A 16417-nucleotide genomic window follows, 5' to 3' on the forward strand; every position below is an offset into this window, starting at 1 on the left:
TTGGTCTCCAGCTCGTCTATATGGCCTTCCTGATATACAGCTCGATTCAATTGACTCCCTGACCTCCAGCTCTTCTATACGAACTCCCTGGTCTCCAGCTCGTCTATGCGCACTCCCTAGTCTACAGCTCGTCTATGAACTATATGAACTACTTGGCCTCCAGCTGGTCTACAAGAGTCCCTGACCTCCAACACGTCTCTATGGGCTCCTTGGCCTTAAGCTAGTCTATAAGAGCCCCTGGCCTCCAGCCCCCTCTCTTTCTCTCTCTCTATTGACTCTCTGGCCTCCAGCCAGACTCTATAAACTTCTTGGCCTCCAGCTCGACTTTATGAACTCCCTACCTTAAGCTTTTAGAACTACTTGGCCTTCAGGCCGTCTCTATGGACTTCCTGGCCTTCAGTTCGACTCTATTGACTCCTTGCCTTCTAGCTCGTCTATACGGACTTCCTGGCCTCCATCTTGTCTATATGGACTCCCTGGACTTTAGATCAATTATATAGGCTCTGTGGCCTCCAGCACGTCTCTATTGACTCCCGTCTAAATGGACTCCTCCTCGTCTAAATGGACTCCTTGGCCTCCACCCCGTCTGTATAGATTCCATGACGGCCCGCTCGTCCCTATAGACTTACTGGCCTTAAGTTCGTGTGTTTTTCTCACCATGAATATGCAATATTTTATGAATAAAAATGGACTATTAGTGTATGAAAAACATACCAAATTTGGAATAAGGTACCCTAAAAATGAAAAATCTGGATAGTACTTCAAAGGATAAGCTTTTGGAAATAAAGGAAACTAGGATTTTGAAAGAATATTTTTGGTTGCTCAAAATTTCACTTTTGGCTGTGCATTGGAAAATATTTTAGTTCTGAAAATTTAACTTCCCGTCGATTCTTTTTTTGAAATTACTGCAATCGAAGTTTATGACCAGAAGTTTCTTTTTTAAGAAATAACCTATCTTACCAATTTGATCTCGTTTTTTCTTTTCTAAGGGATCTTAAGACAGGCCATATTTTATCGCCCATTTTCTGCAATACTCCTCTCCTATTTTCAACATCTTTCATCCGATTGTGTTCGGAGAAACTTTTAACCAATTAAATCAAAACTTAACATAAAGGTAATTGATGATAGTTGAGGCAACAAAGTTTCGTTTGCCTTGTATTTTTTTTTTAGAATAATTAACCAAAGTGCAAGCTACCTTGAATGAATAAACAGAGGGATAATGCTGCCAAAGACGGCCAACACAAAAGAACAAGAACAAGCATAGACGACCCCTTTTGGCGTGATTCAATCAAGTCATTAACTTACCGCTTTTGTCGCAAACACGATAACATCTCTTCATTGTCGTCATTAAGGGGACAATTAAGGCCATGGGCGATTTGCATGGTGAGCTGCAACGAATGATTAGTCGCTGACCAATCAGACATGGCCGAGCCCGACATCAAAATGGCACGATGAAATAAACCTGCCCAAGATTGTGGTGGGTTGGGGTTGAAATAGATGCAAATAGATAAAAAGAAGAAACCCGTAAGCACACAAAGCAGAACAAGTAAAGTTGTTAACATTTCCTACCTGAAGCTACGGGCGAGATCATCAGATAGTTGACACAAGCAGCACCCGTCGAATGGCCCATTAAAGTGACACTGTCCTTATCGCCGCCAAAGGAGTGTATGTTCTCCTTTATCCAGTGCAGGGCAGCAATTTGATCCAACAGACCAAAGTTGGCAACAGTATTTTCATTAATACTCGGTCGCATGAAGCCTGTTGGCCGGCACACAAAGCGTCGAAAAGTGGAATGGAATGAAAAGAAACAAAAACGGAAAGGAAAGGAAAAAACAATGGTTTTGTTAGAAATTTCTTTTTCTTGTTCATGTGTCCAGCAACTTTACCTAAAATGCCAATGCGATAGTTGACCGTAACCACGATAACTTCGCCGTAGCTGGCCAGCACGGAGCCATCGTAGGCATTTCCGCTATTCCATTCAAACGATTCACCATGTATGTACACAATAACCGGATACAAAGGACGATGTTCGTAGGAATCCTCTGGATCGAATGAGGCTGTGGTTGTTGTGGTGGTCGTACTGCTACCGCCGGCTGAGCTCCGACCGGCATCGTCATTGCCATTTGTATTTGGCACATAGACATTCAAATACAAACAGTCTTCACTTTCCGCTTTCAGATAGGGCAACAAACGTGTCAGGTGACGATAACGACTTTTGGACATTTTCGCTGTGCCCTGCGGAGACATATCCGGTAATTTTTGTGGGCACACCGGTGGCATGTGGTGGGCCATTTTTAAGCCTTGCCAGGGAAGAGGGGTACCTAAAAGAAAGAAATAAAATAAATAAAAATATTTAAAACAAGTTTACCAATAGCTGTGATATTTTGATTATTTTATTTGAAACCATTTACTAAAAATGTCCTTCGTGCTTGCAATAAAAACCAGTCCAGTCAATGACCTTCATCCACTACCCGTCACTTGTTTGCTTATGCATCCGTTCGTATTTCATTCGCATTTATTTGCGAGTCTCGCTTTTATGACCCCTTTTGCAGACTCCAAGTCACCCACTTGCCTGTTAGCCAGTGACATCATGGCGTCAAATGTTATTAGAAACTTTTGCTCAGCCAAAACATAACAGGCAACTGGCATTGATGGTTCGTCGAAAACAACATCGAATGGCACATCAAAGATCCAAATCACGTTTCATTGCTCTGGATTACAGAATCCCAAGAAGAAGTTGCTGGCTTTGACCAATGCTGATGATTCCGACTAAGATGGCGATGATGATGATGATGGACGTACAAATATTACAAATTCAAACTTGAAATTGATCAAAGTCCTATTGATATGCACGATGCCTATGAGCTACAAGAGTGCCGAGTGGGGAGGCAAAGTTGATGAAATGCATCACAAGGAATAGTAATGAGATGATGACTAGATTTCTGTCTATATCAGGTTTGACCCCCAGAGATTTTTTTGATATTCCATTGAAGTTTGATGATGACAAAAATGAAGATTTTGTTATTTGGAAATGTTATTAGAAAAAGTGTTTATTGAAAAAATTAGGCAGGTCTACTTTTCAGTAGCATAGTGCAGATCACTATCGTGGAAGAAAAAAATAACACAAGCATTCCTACGATATAAAATCCTTTCCCGTTGGGCGCCAATCTTCAGTATTTTAATTATTGTGCGAAGTCTAAATCAACTTCAGTTGCACTATTTCAAAATAATGAGAATAATCAAGTTATGCAAGTCTCAAATGTCACTAGTAAAAAACCGACATGGCCGAGCGTTTGCTTCGCCACATTAGAAGGGAATTATACCCTTTTCATGTCTAAAAGCCAAAATTAAATTTGCAAACGTCCTCATTATCGTTGGGGTTTGAATAAGCCAACTCAATTCATTTTTGGATGATGACATTTGAATTGCTGTAATTAATTTCCTATAAGCCTCGAAAAAGCATGAATTTTCCAAATTTTGATATTGATGTATGGGGAGAAGCGGCAAGACTCATGTCTTCTTTTTTTGTCTTTATCATGTTTCAAAATATTGACTCTTTCTAGAAGAGGTACTAGAAGGGGTGTCTGACACATTTCATCAACACAGTTTGATCATATCAAAGATTTATAACCCCTTAAGATCTTCAATTATGAAAAAATCGATAACTTTGTAATCATAGTACAGATTTCCTCGTTTTATTTCGCTCGAAAAGTGTGAGTTTTTTTATTTTACCTTTTTTTGTGTGGCAGTGCTCCCGAGTCACTCTTGTTTGAGTGGTAGTAGAATCGCTGAAAATATAGCCCTAGCCCCAACCTGTAATGGAAGTGTACGTCTCGAAGTTCACTTCATTTGGGCTGATCTTAGTCGTTATTTGCAAAATAAACCTAAAATCGGTTTAAGGATATATGTGCAAGCTATACCCAAATCATATCCGTTTTCGATAAAATTTGGCAAAGGTATTTCCGAACTCTATAAGATATCTGGTACCAAATATCATTGTTGTAGAATGCATATTACGAATGTGAGGGACTTTAACATCAAATCGGATGAAATATATGTATGGGAGCTATAGCTATATCTGAACCGATTTTGTCGGTCGAATGTACCAAAATTCAGGACCTTTGGACCCATATTGACCATTTGATGCACAAATTTCAATAGGGTTCGTCCTTGGTCCAAACAAATATTGTTTGGAACATTTTTATCTCAATCGGATAATAAATGCGACCTGCATTTTGTTCACAAAAATACATGGACAGATGGACTGACATGCCTAAATGGACTCAGAAAGTGATTCTATGAAGATCTTCATGTTCTCCATGTTACAAACAAATGCAAAAAGGCATAATAATTATAAAAAAGGGGTCGGCAAATGTAGTATGGGCTCGATTTCGAAAAAATTTTATTCCTACTCAAAAAGGAGGAAAACACTCACCTATTCGAGTGATATCGATAATAGAGTTTGCTCGATTTTTATCTACTCCCAGGAGCACTTCCGGTCGAATTCGAGTGAGATTTTTACTATTTGTTCAAATTCGAGAGATTTCTTTTTTAATTGGGTGAGGCACATGTAGGTAAATGTGATTTGGATTATATGATACTAAACATCGGTCGGCATCGTTATATGTGAGCTATAAGAAAACGTGGAGATAAATATTCAATGTTCTACTAGATGAGCTAGAACCCAGGATAAGCTACCAATAGCCATTTTTAGAAGAAAATGGAAAAATGAGACAAAAATTATCAAAATACCAAATAACATAATGGTACCTCCATTATGTGGAAGCCATACGAAAACCTGGATCTATAGATACTATTCCGCCACAGGAACTACAATCCAAACCGAACTACAAGTAAAAATTTAAATTCATCATAATTCAAAATTCATCATAAAAAAAACGAATATCAGGAAGTACCGTTATATGGGGGCTGTAATAGAGGTTTACCGATATATCTCATTTTCATTACCAACCATCCTTGACACAATACAAATTGTTCTGCCAAATTTTGAAGCTCTACGTCAAATAATGTCGACTGTATCGTGATTTCAACAGACAGAGATAGGGAAAGACAGACGGGCGGACTTAGTTAAATCGACTGTACGGTGAAGGTATACGAAAATCTTCATGCTCTTGTTGGGTTAACACACCAGAAGCAAATCTTGCCGTTAGAAAAAAATTTAAATTTTAAGCATTACCTTAAATAACACTCCATAAATTTTTTTTTCAACAGTCAAGTGAAAGTGTGATCATCCAAAAATAAACCTATCAAGACTTATCGCTGAATCTATGCCATATAAACAGAATTTGTATATATCGATCTGGTAGAAAATTGTTAATGTTAAAAATACTAATATACTAATATTATCAGCACTTGATTTTGGTCAATCTCCTTTAATTAAACTCGAAATCGATTTACCCAAACATAAATTCCTACACTTGATTTAACAAATTAATTGCTTAGTTAGTTCACAATTTAAGTTATGCAATTTCCTTAGCTCATACCCACACATTTCTCTGAATTCTGTTTAGTTTGCTTATTATTATAACACTAATACTTACAAACACACACACACACACATGAAACCGAGAAAACATGAGTTTGCATTTTAGGTTACCAAGCCACATCAATGTTTATAACTAACTTTGCCAAATACTAACTTTTGATTTTGAATTCTGATATTTTTGAGGTATTTTTGCTTTTCCGATGCCTGTTGCAACACTTACTGACTTTTGATGATTGTTGGAACTTTTATATTAATGTCTATTCTCAAAACATGTAAGTCCGCATACAGCCTCACACACACACTCAAACCGGAACACAATTTTGGATTCAGAGAATCTAGATAATGGTAAGTGTGTGTTGGCCACAATTCTGTGTGTATGTTTGGTTTGACCAAACTGAGGTTTGATCGGATATGCCAGATATTTTGCCGTCTAAAGATAAAAGTGAATAAATCGATTTGTATTTATAATTATTTACTTTCAGAGGGGGCTCACTGAAGGAAAACAAAACGTGGAGGAGATAGAGAGAGAGCGAGAGACCAACCCTCTATGAATAATAATAAAGATTTCAATACATTTAAACCTAGACCCAATATAGGATAATGTAAGTATTTGATTAAACATTTTTATTAATTAATTAAATGTATTTTTTTTTTTTTTTTTTTTTTTTTTTTTTTTTTTTTGTGGAGAAAAAATCGAAAATCTGTTATTTTATGCAACACAATACCACTAAGTTAATCTTTTTTTAAACCCTTTAAACAATAATTTTTGTCTTCCATAATGTATATTGTATAATGTTTCTGGGTTTTGACTTATTCACTTCTTCTCGACTCCAAAGAATACAAATTTTAAAATTTCAAAATATCCGAATATCCATTTCTGCATATTATATTTGAACTGTCTTCCTGAACATATGAACTAAACATTTTAGAGATTAAACATTAAAGTTTTAACCACCAGCAACTCAAGAGAATTCTCAAGTTTGCCCTTTGTGTTGGCAAAAATTAACAAACAGTTTGAACCGGCATGTAACAACTTAAAGTGAAAGCAAAGGTATTTAAAAGTTTATATAAAATTAAAAAAAAAGGAATGCAATTTAAAAGTTTCAAAACTATAAGAACAAAAGCAAAATTCAGGAGAATTTGTTAATTTAATTCAATGTAAAATATTTAAATGAAACAAATTTAATTTTTCAAAAATGTTTGTTAACGGTGGTTTTAGTTTTCAATTATCCTGAATATTCCTCATATGTTGTGGAATACAAAAGCTAATATTTCATTTTTAGTAACGGTTATTTTCGTAATTCCCATTTACGCCAGTTATGCGCAAATAATTAGGAAACATGTCCAAAAAATTAACAAGCTACAAAATTACGCTTAAAACGTTGATAGCATCTTTAGCAGCTTCATGTTACCCAAAAGCAATGTTCAAATTTTTCACACACCGTTCGTATATTAAAGCGAAAACAAATGGATGTGGTGAAAAAATGAACTGAAAAATGTGGACAATTTAATAAACCATGTGGCCCTTTAAAGCAAATATTCAGGAATCTGTGCATTTTGTATGCATTTTATATTATATTTTATATGTTGGGTTGTATCGGAAAAAACGTTTTAGAAAATAATTTAATTATATACTTCAAAAATGGAAATAACGCACCTCTAACAGAATAAATTGTTTGCAATTGGTATCACATGAAAACGGCTCAAAGTATAGCATATGGTTGGACTAGGAAAAAGTTCTTGGTCTAGTAAGTCCTCTGCCAAGGGATCGACAAAATGCTATGAAGTACCGTCAATAACTACACATAAACGAAAATTGAAGAATGATACTGGTGTTTTTCATATCGAAAATAGAAAAATTAGGTCTTCAAACAAATAAGCATCATTTGTGCGTACACAAAAAAAAAAAAACTGCAACCTACTGCAGACTGCTGTCATTTCTAAGCCACTCGTCCGAAAGGTTTTAAAATTGTTCCAGTGACAGCTCATTATATTGTTTACAAGCGTACAAAAGTATTTAGGTGAGAATTTTCCAGAGAAAAAGTTAATCGTGATGGAATTAAAGCGTTATAGTGTGATTTCTTTATATTTGGCTGGAAACCACGAGTGGCTATCGTTAAAGCCCTCCAGCGTTCAAAAGTGAATAAATCTTTTGTATTTGAAATTCCAAAAAGTGCAAGAACTTACACCGCAACAGAAAGAAAATAGACTCAAAAGAGCTAAAGAGTTGCTTCGCTTGGCCGAAAGTGGTGAACTGCCGAATTTGGGGTTTTCCGATGAGAAATCATTCGTTGTCCAGCATTCCAGACCACTGAGCACTGAGCACGCGGCAAACAAGAATGGTTACAAAGTGGGGTTCCTCGCTTCATTTCCAGCCCACAATGAGCACCAAAATCTCCGGATACCAATCCGGGCAGCGGTTTGCGGTTTCATTGACCGTTTGAAGGCCATAATTCGTGCCAAAGGTGACCAATTCGAACAAATCTAAACGTATTCGAAAATTTGATGCTATTTCCGAAATTTTTGTTCAATAAAATTAGAAAAAAAAATAATTTATAAGTTAAGGCGTTTGACTTAGTTGCAGTTTTTTATCTCACCCTGTACATATATCTAGATCAACGTGAAATTCTTTGACGACTCTGTGCGTTGTGATCATCAGTAGGAATTAAGGTAGGAAGGTAAAATTTTGCACAGATCAGTCTTTTGTCTGGTCAAGTTCGAAGATGGGCTTTATCGGTCCACGATATCGTATGGTCCCCTATAATGGTACCCCCCGATATTCGGTATTTTGATGATTTTTGCCACATTTTCAATGGAATTTTCTGAAATTGTACACAAGGAGTTTCTTTTGAGTACTTTATCCTCTAGAAGAGAAGTGTCTATATAGCTCCACGATATCGAATACCCCCCATGCAACGGTACGCCTTCCACGATATTCGCTATTTTGATGGTTTTAGCAACACTTTCAATTGGAATTTTTTCAAATGTCGTATTTAAAGTTTGTAATGGGCCTATGATAAGGAATTGTATACGACGGCTCACTTCTTCATATAACACCCATATAACGATACCTCCCGATGTTCGGCGTTTTCATGATTTAAGGGACAATATTCACCGGAATTATTTCAAATTTCGTATGTGAAGCTCGTAATGTGTACTATAACCTATGTCAGAAAATTGTGTATGTAAGAAATCGTATATTCCCCCTATATAAAATACGTCCCGATATTCGGTATTCCTATGATTTTAGCCACATTTTTCAATGAAATTGTCTGAGTATTTTATCGTCTGGAAGGGAATTGTATATGTAAGTCCAAGAAATCGTATAGCTCGCATACAACGGTACTCCCTCGATTGAGCGGTATTTTTAGACATTTTTTTTTGAAATTTTTAAAATTCCTTCAAAAAAGTTGGGCCCGGACGAACTTAGCTGCTTTTTACTAGTTTTTTTTTTTTTTTCGATTCCAAGTCTTATCCGAAATTTTAATCGGACGGGCACGCTCTGTGTCGTCGTAACTCATTACTTGGTCATGAGAAAGCTAAGTTAATTAGATTTGTATTTTAAGGACTAGTCTATTATTTTTACCCACTGGTGTGTTTTATTACTTAACCTTTTAATGGGTTATTCGGTCGTTGCAGATTCTAAGTTTTTGATAGAGAGCACAATAATTCATGGTAAATAAACTAAAAATTAATTGTTTTTAACCGGCCAATCATATTTTTACTCACTTAAGGAGTAATTATATAAAAGATTCCAAATCCAAATTAAAATCAATTCAACAAAAAAATTATATAATAGTCAGTTCTTTAATAGGGTCTATGGTGCATGTAGATTTACATACAATGCAAATAAATACAACATTCAATTAGCATTTTTACATTTTTGTGGTATATTTGGAAATTCCTGTACTAATGTTACTGAATTTTAAAAATGCTTTTGAATATGCATATTTATTTTCAAAAAAAAAAAAAAAAAAACCTCCTTTACATAGTCCATTTTGCAATTAGCCATGTAGCTTTATGCATACAAAGTTCCATAAAAGAATAGCCTTTTTGAGTTCAGTTTTTTGCTGTTATCTATGTGACCACATATTTATAAGGTTTCAAGATTTCTCTTTCTTTTTTGTTTGCTTTACACATTACTACATACATACATACCTGGTGGCATAAAACGACGACTGCCCACCGGAGCTTCAGCATATGGTATGCCAAGATATTGATCAACATCACGTATACCCGCAGAGGGATGAAAATTACGTCTAATGCCCATAAGGCGACCCTGTTTGATGGTAATCTCTCTGGTGTATTGCAATTTTTCGGGCACGATGTGACGTCGCTCCAAAGGTGGCTGTTGTTTCGCCGTGCCGTAGCTGTGGCCATTGTTGCTGGCGTTGGTGTTACTACTACTGCTGCTGCTGCTGCCATAGCCATAGTTGGAGAACGGATATGCCATTGAAGTGGTTCGTGGCTGTGGTGTAACCGGTAGTGAGGAGACAGCACGCTTTATAGTTGAGCTGGTTGAAGTGGCCATAAGATATGCATTATCGTTGGGTGATTTATTAATGCTGCTGCTGCTGCTGCCGAAGCCAAAGCTGTTGCCATTGGTACCAACTTTGTGGTTCCTTTTATCATCATTGGCGTGGCTCTTTAAGAGCTGTTGTAGATTTTCCTTAAAGTCCTGTACCAAAATTTCGCCATCAATCTTTGGTGGTTTTTGTTTAATACTCTTTAGGTGGACTCTCTTGTGTTCGCCGAGGGAGTCGCTGAGTGTTCTAGATTTTCTTAAATTAGTGACATGATTTACCATGGTATTGGTTGCATTTGCCTCATTACGGTTGGCATTGACACCGAGCTGAGTGCTCTCCTCCTCTGGCGCACTGGGCGAAATGCTGTTTATTGAATTTTCTTTTATGACTTCCGCCAACAAGTCGTGTTCTTTGTCTGTTCGCGTCGATGATGCATTTTGGACAAGTTTTTTGTTTATTTCGGTAACTAGGTTTTCAACGTCACCTATTACTTCCTCAGTTGGCCGCCCAGCAAAACGACGTTGGGCCACAGTTTTTTGTTGCTGTCGTGAAAGCAGGCCGCCAGCCACATCTGGTCGCTGTTGCAGGGGCACAATGGCCGCTTCGACACTTGTGTTCTTTAATTTATGGCACTGCTGATGTATGCTGACAAATGTCAGACAGACTAACCAAAATGTTGTTGTCAAATGTTCCACATACATCTTTTTTTCTGGTGTTTTTGTTCGTTTTTTCTTCAGTTTCGTTCACTTATTTTATTGGGAATTTTTTGAGGTTTTTTGCTCCAGCCGTAGCGTTTTTTGTTCTTCGTCTGTGCAACACCAAATAAATTGGATATTTTTGGATGGGTTCTTTTATTTGTTTCTTTGTTTAGTTACAATGTACATTTCTTTTTTATGGTACGCTTTTAAAATTCCATTCATTTTCATTGTTGTTGTATTATTTTATTTAAAGGCATTTTTTTGACATTATTTTTAAACAATAATTCGTCTGTGCTTGTAAAACATTTCAAATTAGTTGTTGTTGTCGTTTTTTATTGTTTAGCTACTTAGGTTTTGTCATATGTGTGTGTGTTTATTGAGTTCTTAATTATGTTCCTTAAATTATATCTTAAATTTGCCATTAAAATTAAATAGTTTAAAAAATTAAGTCATAAAATTGAAAATCCCATTTGTGTGGAGGGATGACATTTAAAATAGATTAGTTTCGGAGAATTTCATAAATCATTCATTTGTAATTCCCTTTAAAGGTGCTTCACTATGTCTGTAGCCATGGCAAACATTTATTGTGGAATTTAAGCTATTTTTAAAATATTCATCCAGGGATAATGGATACTACAAGAATACAACTTAAGTTAAGAATTTTTTTATTTATTTTTTTTTTTTTGGGGGGGGGGGCTTGCGAAACGGTAAAACATTTTTAAATTTTTGTCATGTTTTAGTTTGGTGGTAAAGTAAAACTTAAGGGGGGAGGGGGTTTGTTAAAAATATTTGGATTTGTTTTCTTTACTTATGAAGTGAATGGTGAGAATATTCAGAATTCAAGTAATATTTTCAATTGAAAAAACTGTATTTTATTTCTTTCGATATGAGTTTGAGAGTCATTCAAAAATTTAAATTAAAACGGTTTCTTGGGGTAAGTCCTACCTATTCAAATTAAAAAATAAAAAATTATGAACTCCTACTGTGAAAGTTGGCCAGAATCTTCGAAACGCCTTGAATCGGACGTCTCCGCAATGTGGGACTTATATCAAAATATGGATAAACTTTGAAAAATTTTCTAAAGTCAAATATTATTTTAGTGAGAACCAAAATTAAAAGTTTTATTCATTTGAAGAGCAGAAACTTTGGATGTAAAAAGTGTCAGAACGTATAGTTCAGTTTGATATATAAGCAGGATTACGATTATTTAGAATTTTTGAGGCCAAAAGTATTAAAATATCACAGTCACAGGGATTCCATAAATTAATTGGATTTTCTTTTTTCGCTCGATAACAGAAGATTTAGACATACTTCAAATTGACCAAATTTGGACAAAATGTGAAATGCTTGGACATATATAAGAAAAGTCCATGGAAAACTGAAGCGTATATTTTCGAAAATGTTTTCACAGAGATGTTAATTATAATAAAGCTATAGGATGATGTGATCCGATACAGGCGGATAATAATATAGAGATGTGAATAGCTACGTTTTCTTCTCATGATTTGAAGAATAGTTTTTGGGAGGAGGAACCAGGAAAGTTATCTATATACGTCACCTTTGGATTTGATTGATTACACCCCCAACAATGGAGTATATTTTGAAATATCATTAAACTTGTAAGTCCTAGAAATAAGCATTTTAGACTCCAAAAAGCATATATCTTCTATGTCGAATATCTATGCCTATTCGTTCGTCCATCCGGTTGTTTTTGAAAATCTCTCCAACTTTTAAGTAGAATAAGTATTTTAGGTCCTTAGAATTTTTGATATGGAAAATGGTCTTTGATTTTGTATACCTCCAATATAACGGTACAATCCGAATCAGGTAATTTTTGGGATTTTTTTTCATGCTTTTTCAACCGTCTGTAAATCGTTTCCCAGAGAACAGAAAATGTATATGTAAATAAATACATATAGTTTCCAATTGTGGCATAGACTCCATATACAGGTATCTCCCGATTTTACATATTTATTTTCGGATACATTTTCAGCGGAATTTTTTCAAAGTTGTGTTTGGAGTTCACAATTGGTACTATTTTCTCTGGCAGATTATTGTATATACATGTCCAAAATTTGTTATAGCCTCCATACATATGTATCCAGTACAGAATTTTCCCAATGTTCGTATTTGGACTCCATTTTCTTTAGCATTGTCTTGTTAACTTGGCTTATCTATGCAGATCAATGTTCGGCATTCGGGTGATTTTTGACACATTTTTCAATGGAAATGTTTGAAATTTGGTGTTTGATGTTGCCGAATCTCATTATTTTGATGATTTAACAGATCTCATAGAACTGAGGTGAGGTATTTGAAGTTCTTATTGGATGACATCTCCTCCGGTAGGAAACTATCTACATCAAAAATAACCTCCCTCCACTGGGAAGATATTAGAAGAAGTTTCTACGCATCTTAAAGGGACTTGTGAGGATGCGCTAAAAGTGCCTAAAAATGGATTTCGTTCAAAAAAAAATAAATAAAATGATTCGTATCAAATGAAATGTATAATTTTTCTAGCCATAAAGAGTTGTGTATAAAATTATATGTATTATATCGAATAAAAAAGTATATATTTAAATCGGTAAAATGTACGTTCTGACTACAACTCTCATATAAGGGGTGTTTTTAAGCTAGATAAAACTTTAAATTGTAAAAAGTGTCACAAAAAATGAAATTTTGATGAAACTTTTTTTATTTCTTTCTGTATACTCTGACAAATCATCATGAATAGACTCACGCTTGAATGACGCTACGAAATTATCCAAATTTAATTTGAAAATCAGGCTCTAGAGCAGTTGGCAAATTACCCGTTTTTTTGTTGCAAGATTGTGTTCAGCGATGAGGCGCATTTTTGGCTTAACAAGTTTGTTAATAAGTAAAATTGCCGCATATGGAGTGAGACCAATCCACAAGAGACCCTACAGACTCCATTACATCCAGAAAAATGCACCGTATGGTGCAGTTTTCACGCTGATGGCATAATCGGACCTTATTTCTTCAAAAATGAGGCCGGAGCTCGCTTTGCGGTCAATGGAGATCGTTACCTCACCATGATCAATAATTTTTTGTTTAAAAATATGGATGACATTGATCCGGAGGAGATGTGGTTTCAGCACGATGGCACTACGTGCCATACGGCGAACGTAACCATCGACTTATTGAAATCAAAATTTGGCGATAGGTTGATTTCGAGAAGTGGACCTGTCAATTGGCCTCCAAGGTCGTGCGCTTTGACACCTTTCGATTATTTCTGTGGGGCTACGTGAAGTCACTGGTTTATGCTGATAAACCACATACAATTGACGCCTTGGAGACCAGCATAGTTCGTGTTATTCGTGACTTACGGCCAGCAGTGCTCGAAAAAGTGGCCAAAAAATGGACATCAAGAATGCACTTCGTCAAGAACAGCAGCGGTGCCCATATGCCCGAAGTCATTTTCAAATGTTAATGTTACATATTGTTCTTTCGAATAAAAGAAAAAAAAAATTAATTAATATTTAATTTTTTGTGCTATTTTTTACAATTCTATTGGGCTTAAAAAAACACCCTTTACATTTGCAACATTTATAGAGCAAATCTCCGCTTACATTAAAATATCTTCTTCTACTCTAAATGTGAGTACACACATTTTTCAATGAGCACAATATGGAATAACTTCCTTCATTTTTTTATAGCTAACCTCACTGCACTCAATAATAAACAATTGTTAACCTATTTAATTTGAATGGGCAATTCAAATTATGAATAAAAATTTTAATTGCAATTATTGTTTTTCTCCACAAATTTCCATTGAAATGTCCCTACGTCCTATACCAACCAAAAAATATGTATTCTCCATTAGTTTGGCAAGTAATTCAGTTTTTTTTTTCACTTTTTTATTATTACAGAACCAGAAAACAAAAACAAATTATAACCCCAATAAAAGTATTCAACTATCCATTTTATGTATCCGAATATTTATTAAATTCATTTACGATGTCATTCAGTCAGTTAACGTGTTAAACTGTTCAGAAAATGGTTTTTGTGCAACCGACATTTATTGCATTTGCTAAAAAAAACTAATTTCGCAAAAATAAATAGCAAAGTGTATTTTTTGTCATGGTCGTTTTAGTTTTGTGTGATTTTTTTATTCAGAAATCAAGTAAAAAGTGAATGCAGCACATCATGTACACACACGCACACATGCACACACGGTGCAACGAAAATAGAGACAACAAACTAACAAATGGTGTAATTTCTATTTTCGAGTTCTCTATGGGAAAAAATCAACGCGATTTATTTTCGTATCTCATTTGCAACAAAAATATTTAAAAATAAATCGAAATAGTATTTTTCTTTGATACGATGTATAAATTTAAAATAGTTCACTAACCCCAAAAATTCTTTTATGCTAATAAAACATGTAAAATACGCTTCTGCTCGTGCTGCAATGACTGCGGCTATGGCGATGCTGGGGCTGATGATGCCTGCCCGTAGATAGTGTCAATGTGGCGAACATACATACACATAAGTATGTAGTATATATTTAGACGCAACCAAGCACATACCATATTATGGCGTGAGGGAAAGTGTGCATGAATGCATTTGGGGGGATAATAGGACACAGTGGTTCATTGGATACAGTGTTATAAATAAATTGAAATGTTTGAGGCATATGGGTTTTCTTTTGTTTTAAGATAAGTGTCTTATGTCGGTGGATGGCATTGAGGTGATTATACAGCTTGACATATTATCATTGTGTGACTGTGTAATCGATTTAAGCGCTCCTATGTCAGCGAATATCAATTTTGAGAAAAGAATTTATCTGAAGAAGGTGTTAAAAGAATGCTTTTACAGCCAGTGTGTGCTGCACTCCATCACACTTTCAAATTCTGCAGTAAATTTTTAAGAGTTTTATTTTGTCTGGTTTCGTTTGCTCTTAAGGGCCTCATGTACATCTGGCTAATAAATTATTTAAATATCCAAAATGTTTTCGGCAATGTTATTTATTAAACTACTTAGTTTATTGAACTGTAACCTTTTTGAAAATAACCAATCAGTCGAAAGTTATGATGTTAAGTGTTTTTTATATAATTTCTTTGTTTTGCATATTTCACAATAAAAGAAGAACAGAAAGTGATATAGGTATTTTGACAAAACCCCCAATATAAAACACATACACATGAGTTTAATTCTCCACTCGAATTCGAATGTTTGATTTATTTATTGCAAAATATTTAATATAAAATATAGCTGAAACAACACGGAGAAATCATTTTGCTGCTTCACAATGTTCTGAAAACTTAAAAAAAAAAAATAAATAAAAAAGCTTCAATTCAGCATTTCTCGCAACTGAGTGGAAGAAAGAGTGGATAGGTATGTCCCATATTCGAGTTTTACCCTCTATTCAAATTTTAATTCGGGAACACACCTGGGAGTAGAAAAATCAAGCATAATCTATTTCTCGACATGCTATCCTCGTTTAGGGCAGGATCAAGATTTTAGAATCGATCATATTTTACTTTTGTCGAATACTTTTTTTTTTGTCATAACGTTGTTGTATTTGCATAAACAGGGTGAGATGAAAAAACTGCGTCTAACTTCAGACTGCTGTCATTTCTAATCCAGTCGTCCGACAGCTGTTAAAATTATTCCAGTGACAGCTCATTACATTGTTTACAAGCGTACAGAAGCATTTTGGTGAGAAT

The 16417-nt window shown here is 35.2% G+C and overlaps 1 protein-coding gene across 1 annotated transcript in view; it reads right to left on the bottom strand.

The window, feature by feature from the left end:
- The window catches only part of LOC101895461 (uncharacterized), a 122775-nt gene that overhangs the window by 88392 nt on the left and 17966 nt on the right, over positions 1 to 16417 (bottom strand). The window contains exons 2-5 of the mRNA XM_011296967.3: positions 9665 to 11024; positions 1887 to 2321; positions 1570 to 1758; positions 1306 to 1462 (exon numbers count right to left, since the gene is read on the bottom strand). Of these exons, the coding sequence (XP_011295269.2) occupies positions 1306 to 1462; positions 1570 to 1758; positions 1887 to 2321; positions 9665 to 10733 (1850 nt within the window). The 5' untranslated portion in view covers positions 10734 to 11024. The remainder of the gene's footprint in view (positions 1 to 1305; positions 1463 to 1569; positions 1759 to 1886; positions 2322 to 9664; positions 11025 to 16417) is intronic.

The sequence above is a fragment of the Musca domestica genome, unplaced genomic scaffold (assembly GCF_030504385.1).
Source record: "Musca domestica strain aabys unplaced genomic scaffold, Musca_domestica.polishedcontigs.V.1.1 12, whole genome shotgun sequence".
Lineage (NCBI taxonomy): Eukaryota > Metazoa > Arthropoda > Insecta > Diptera > Muscidae > Musca > Musca domestica.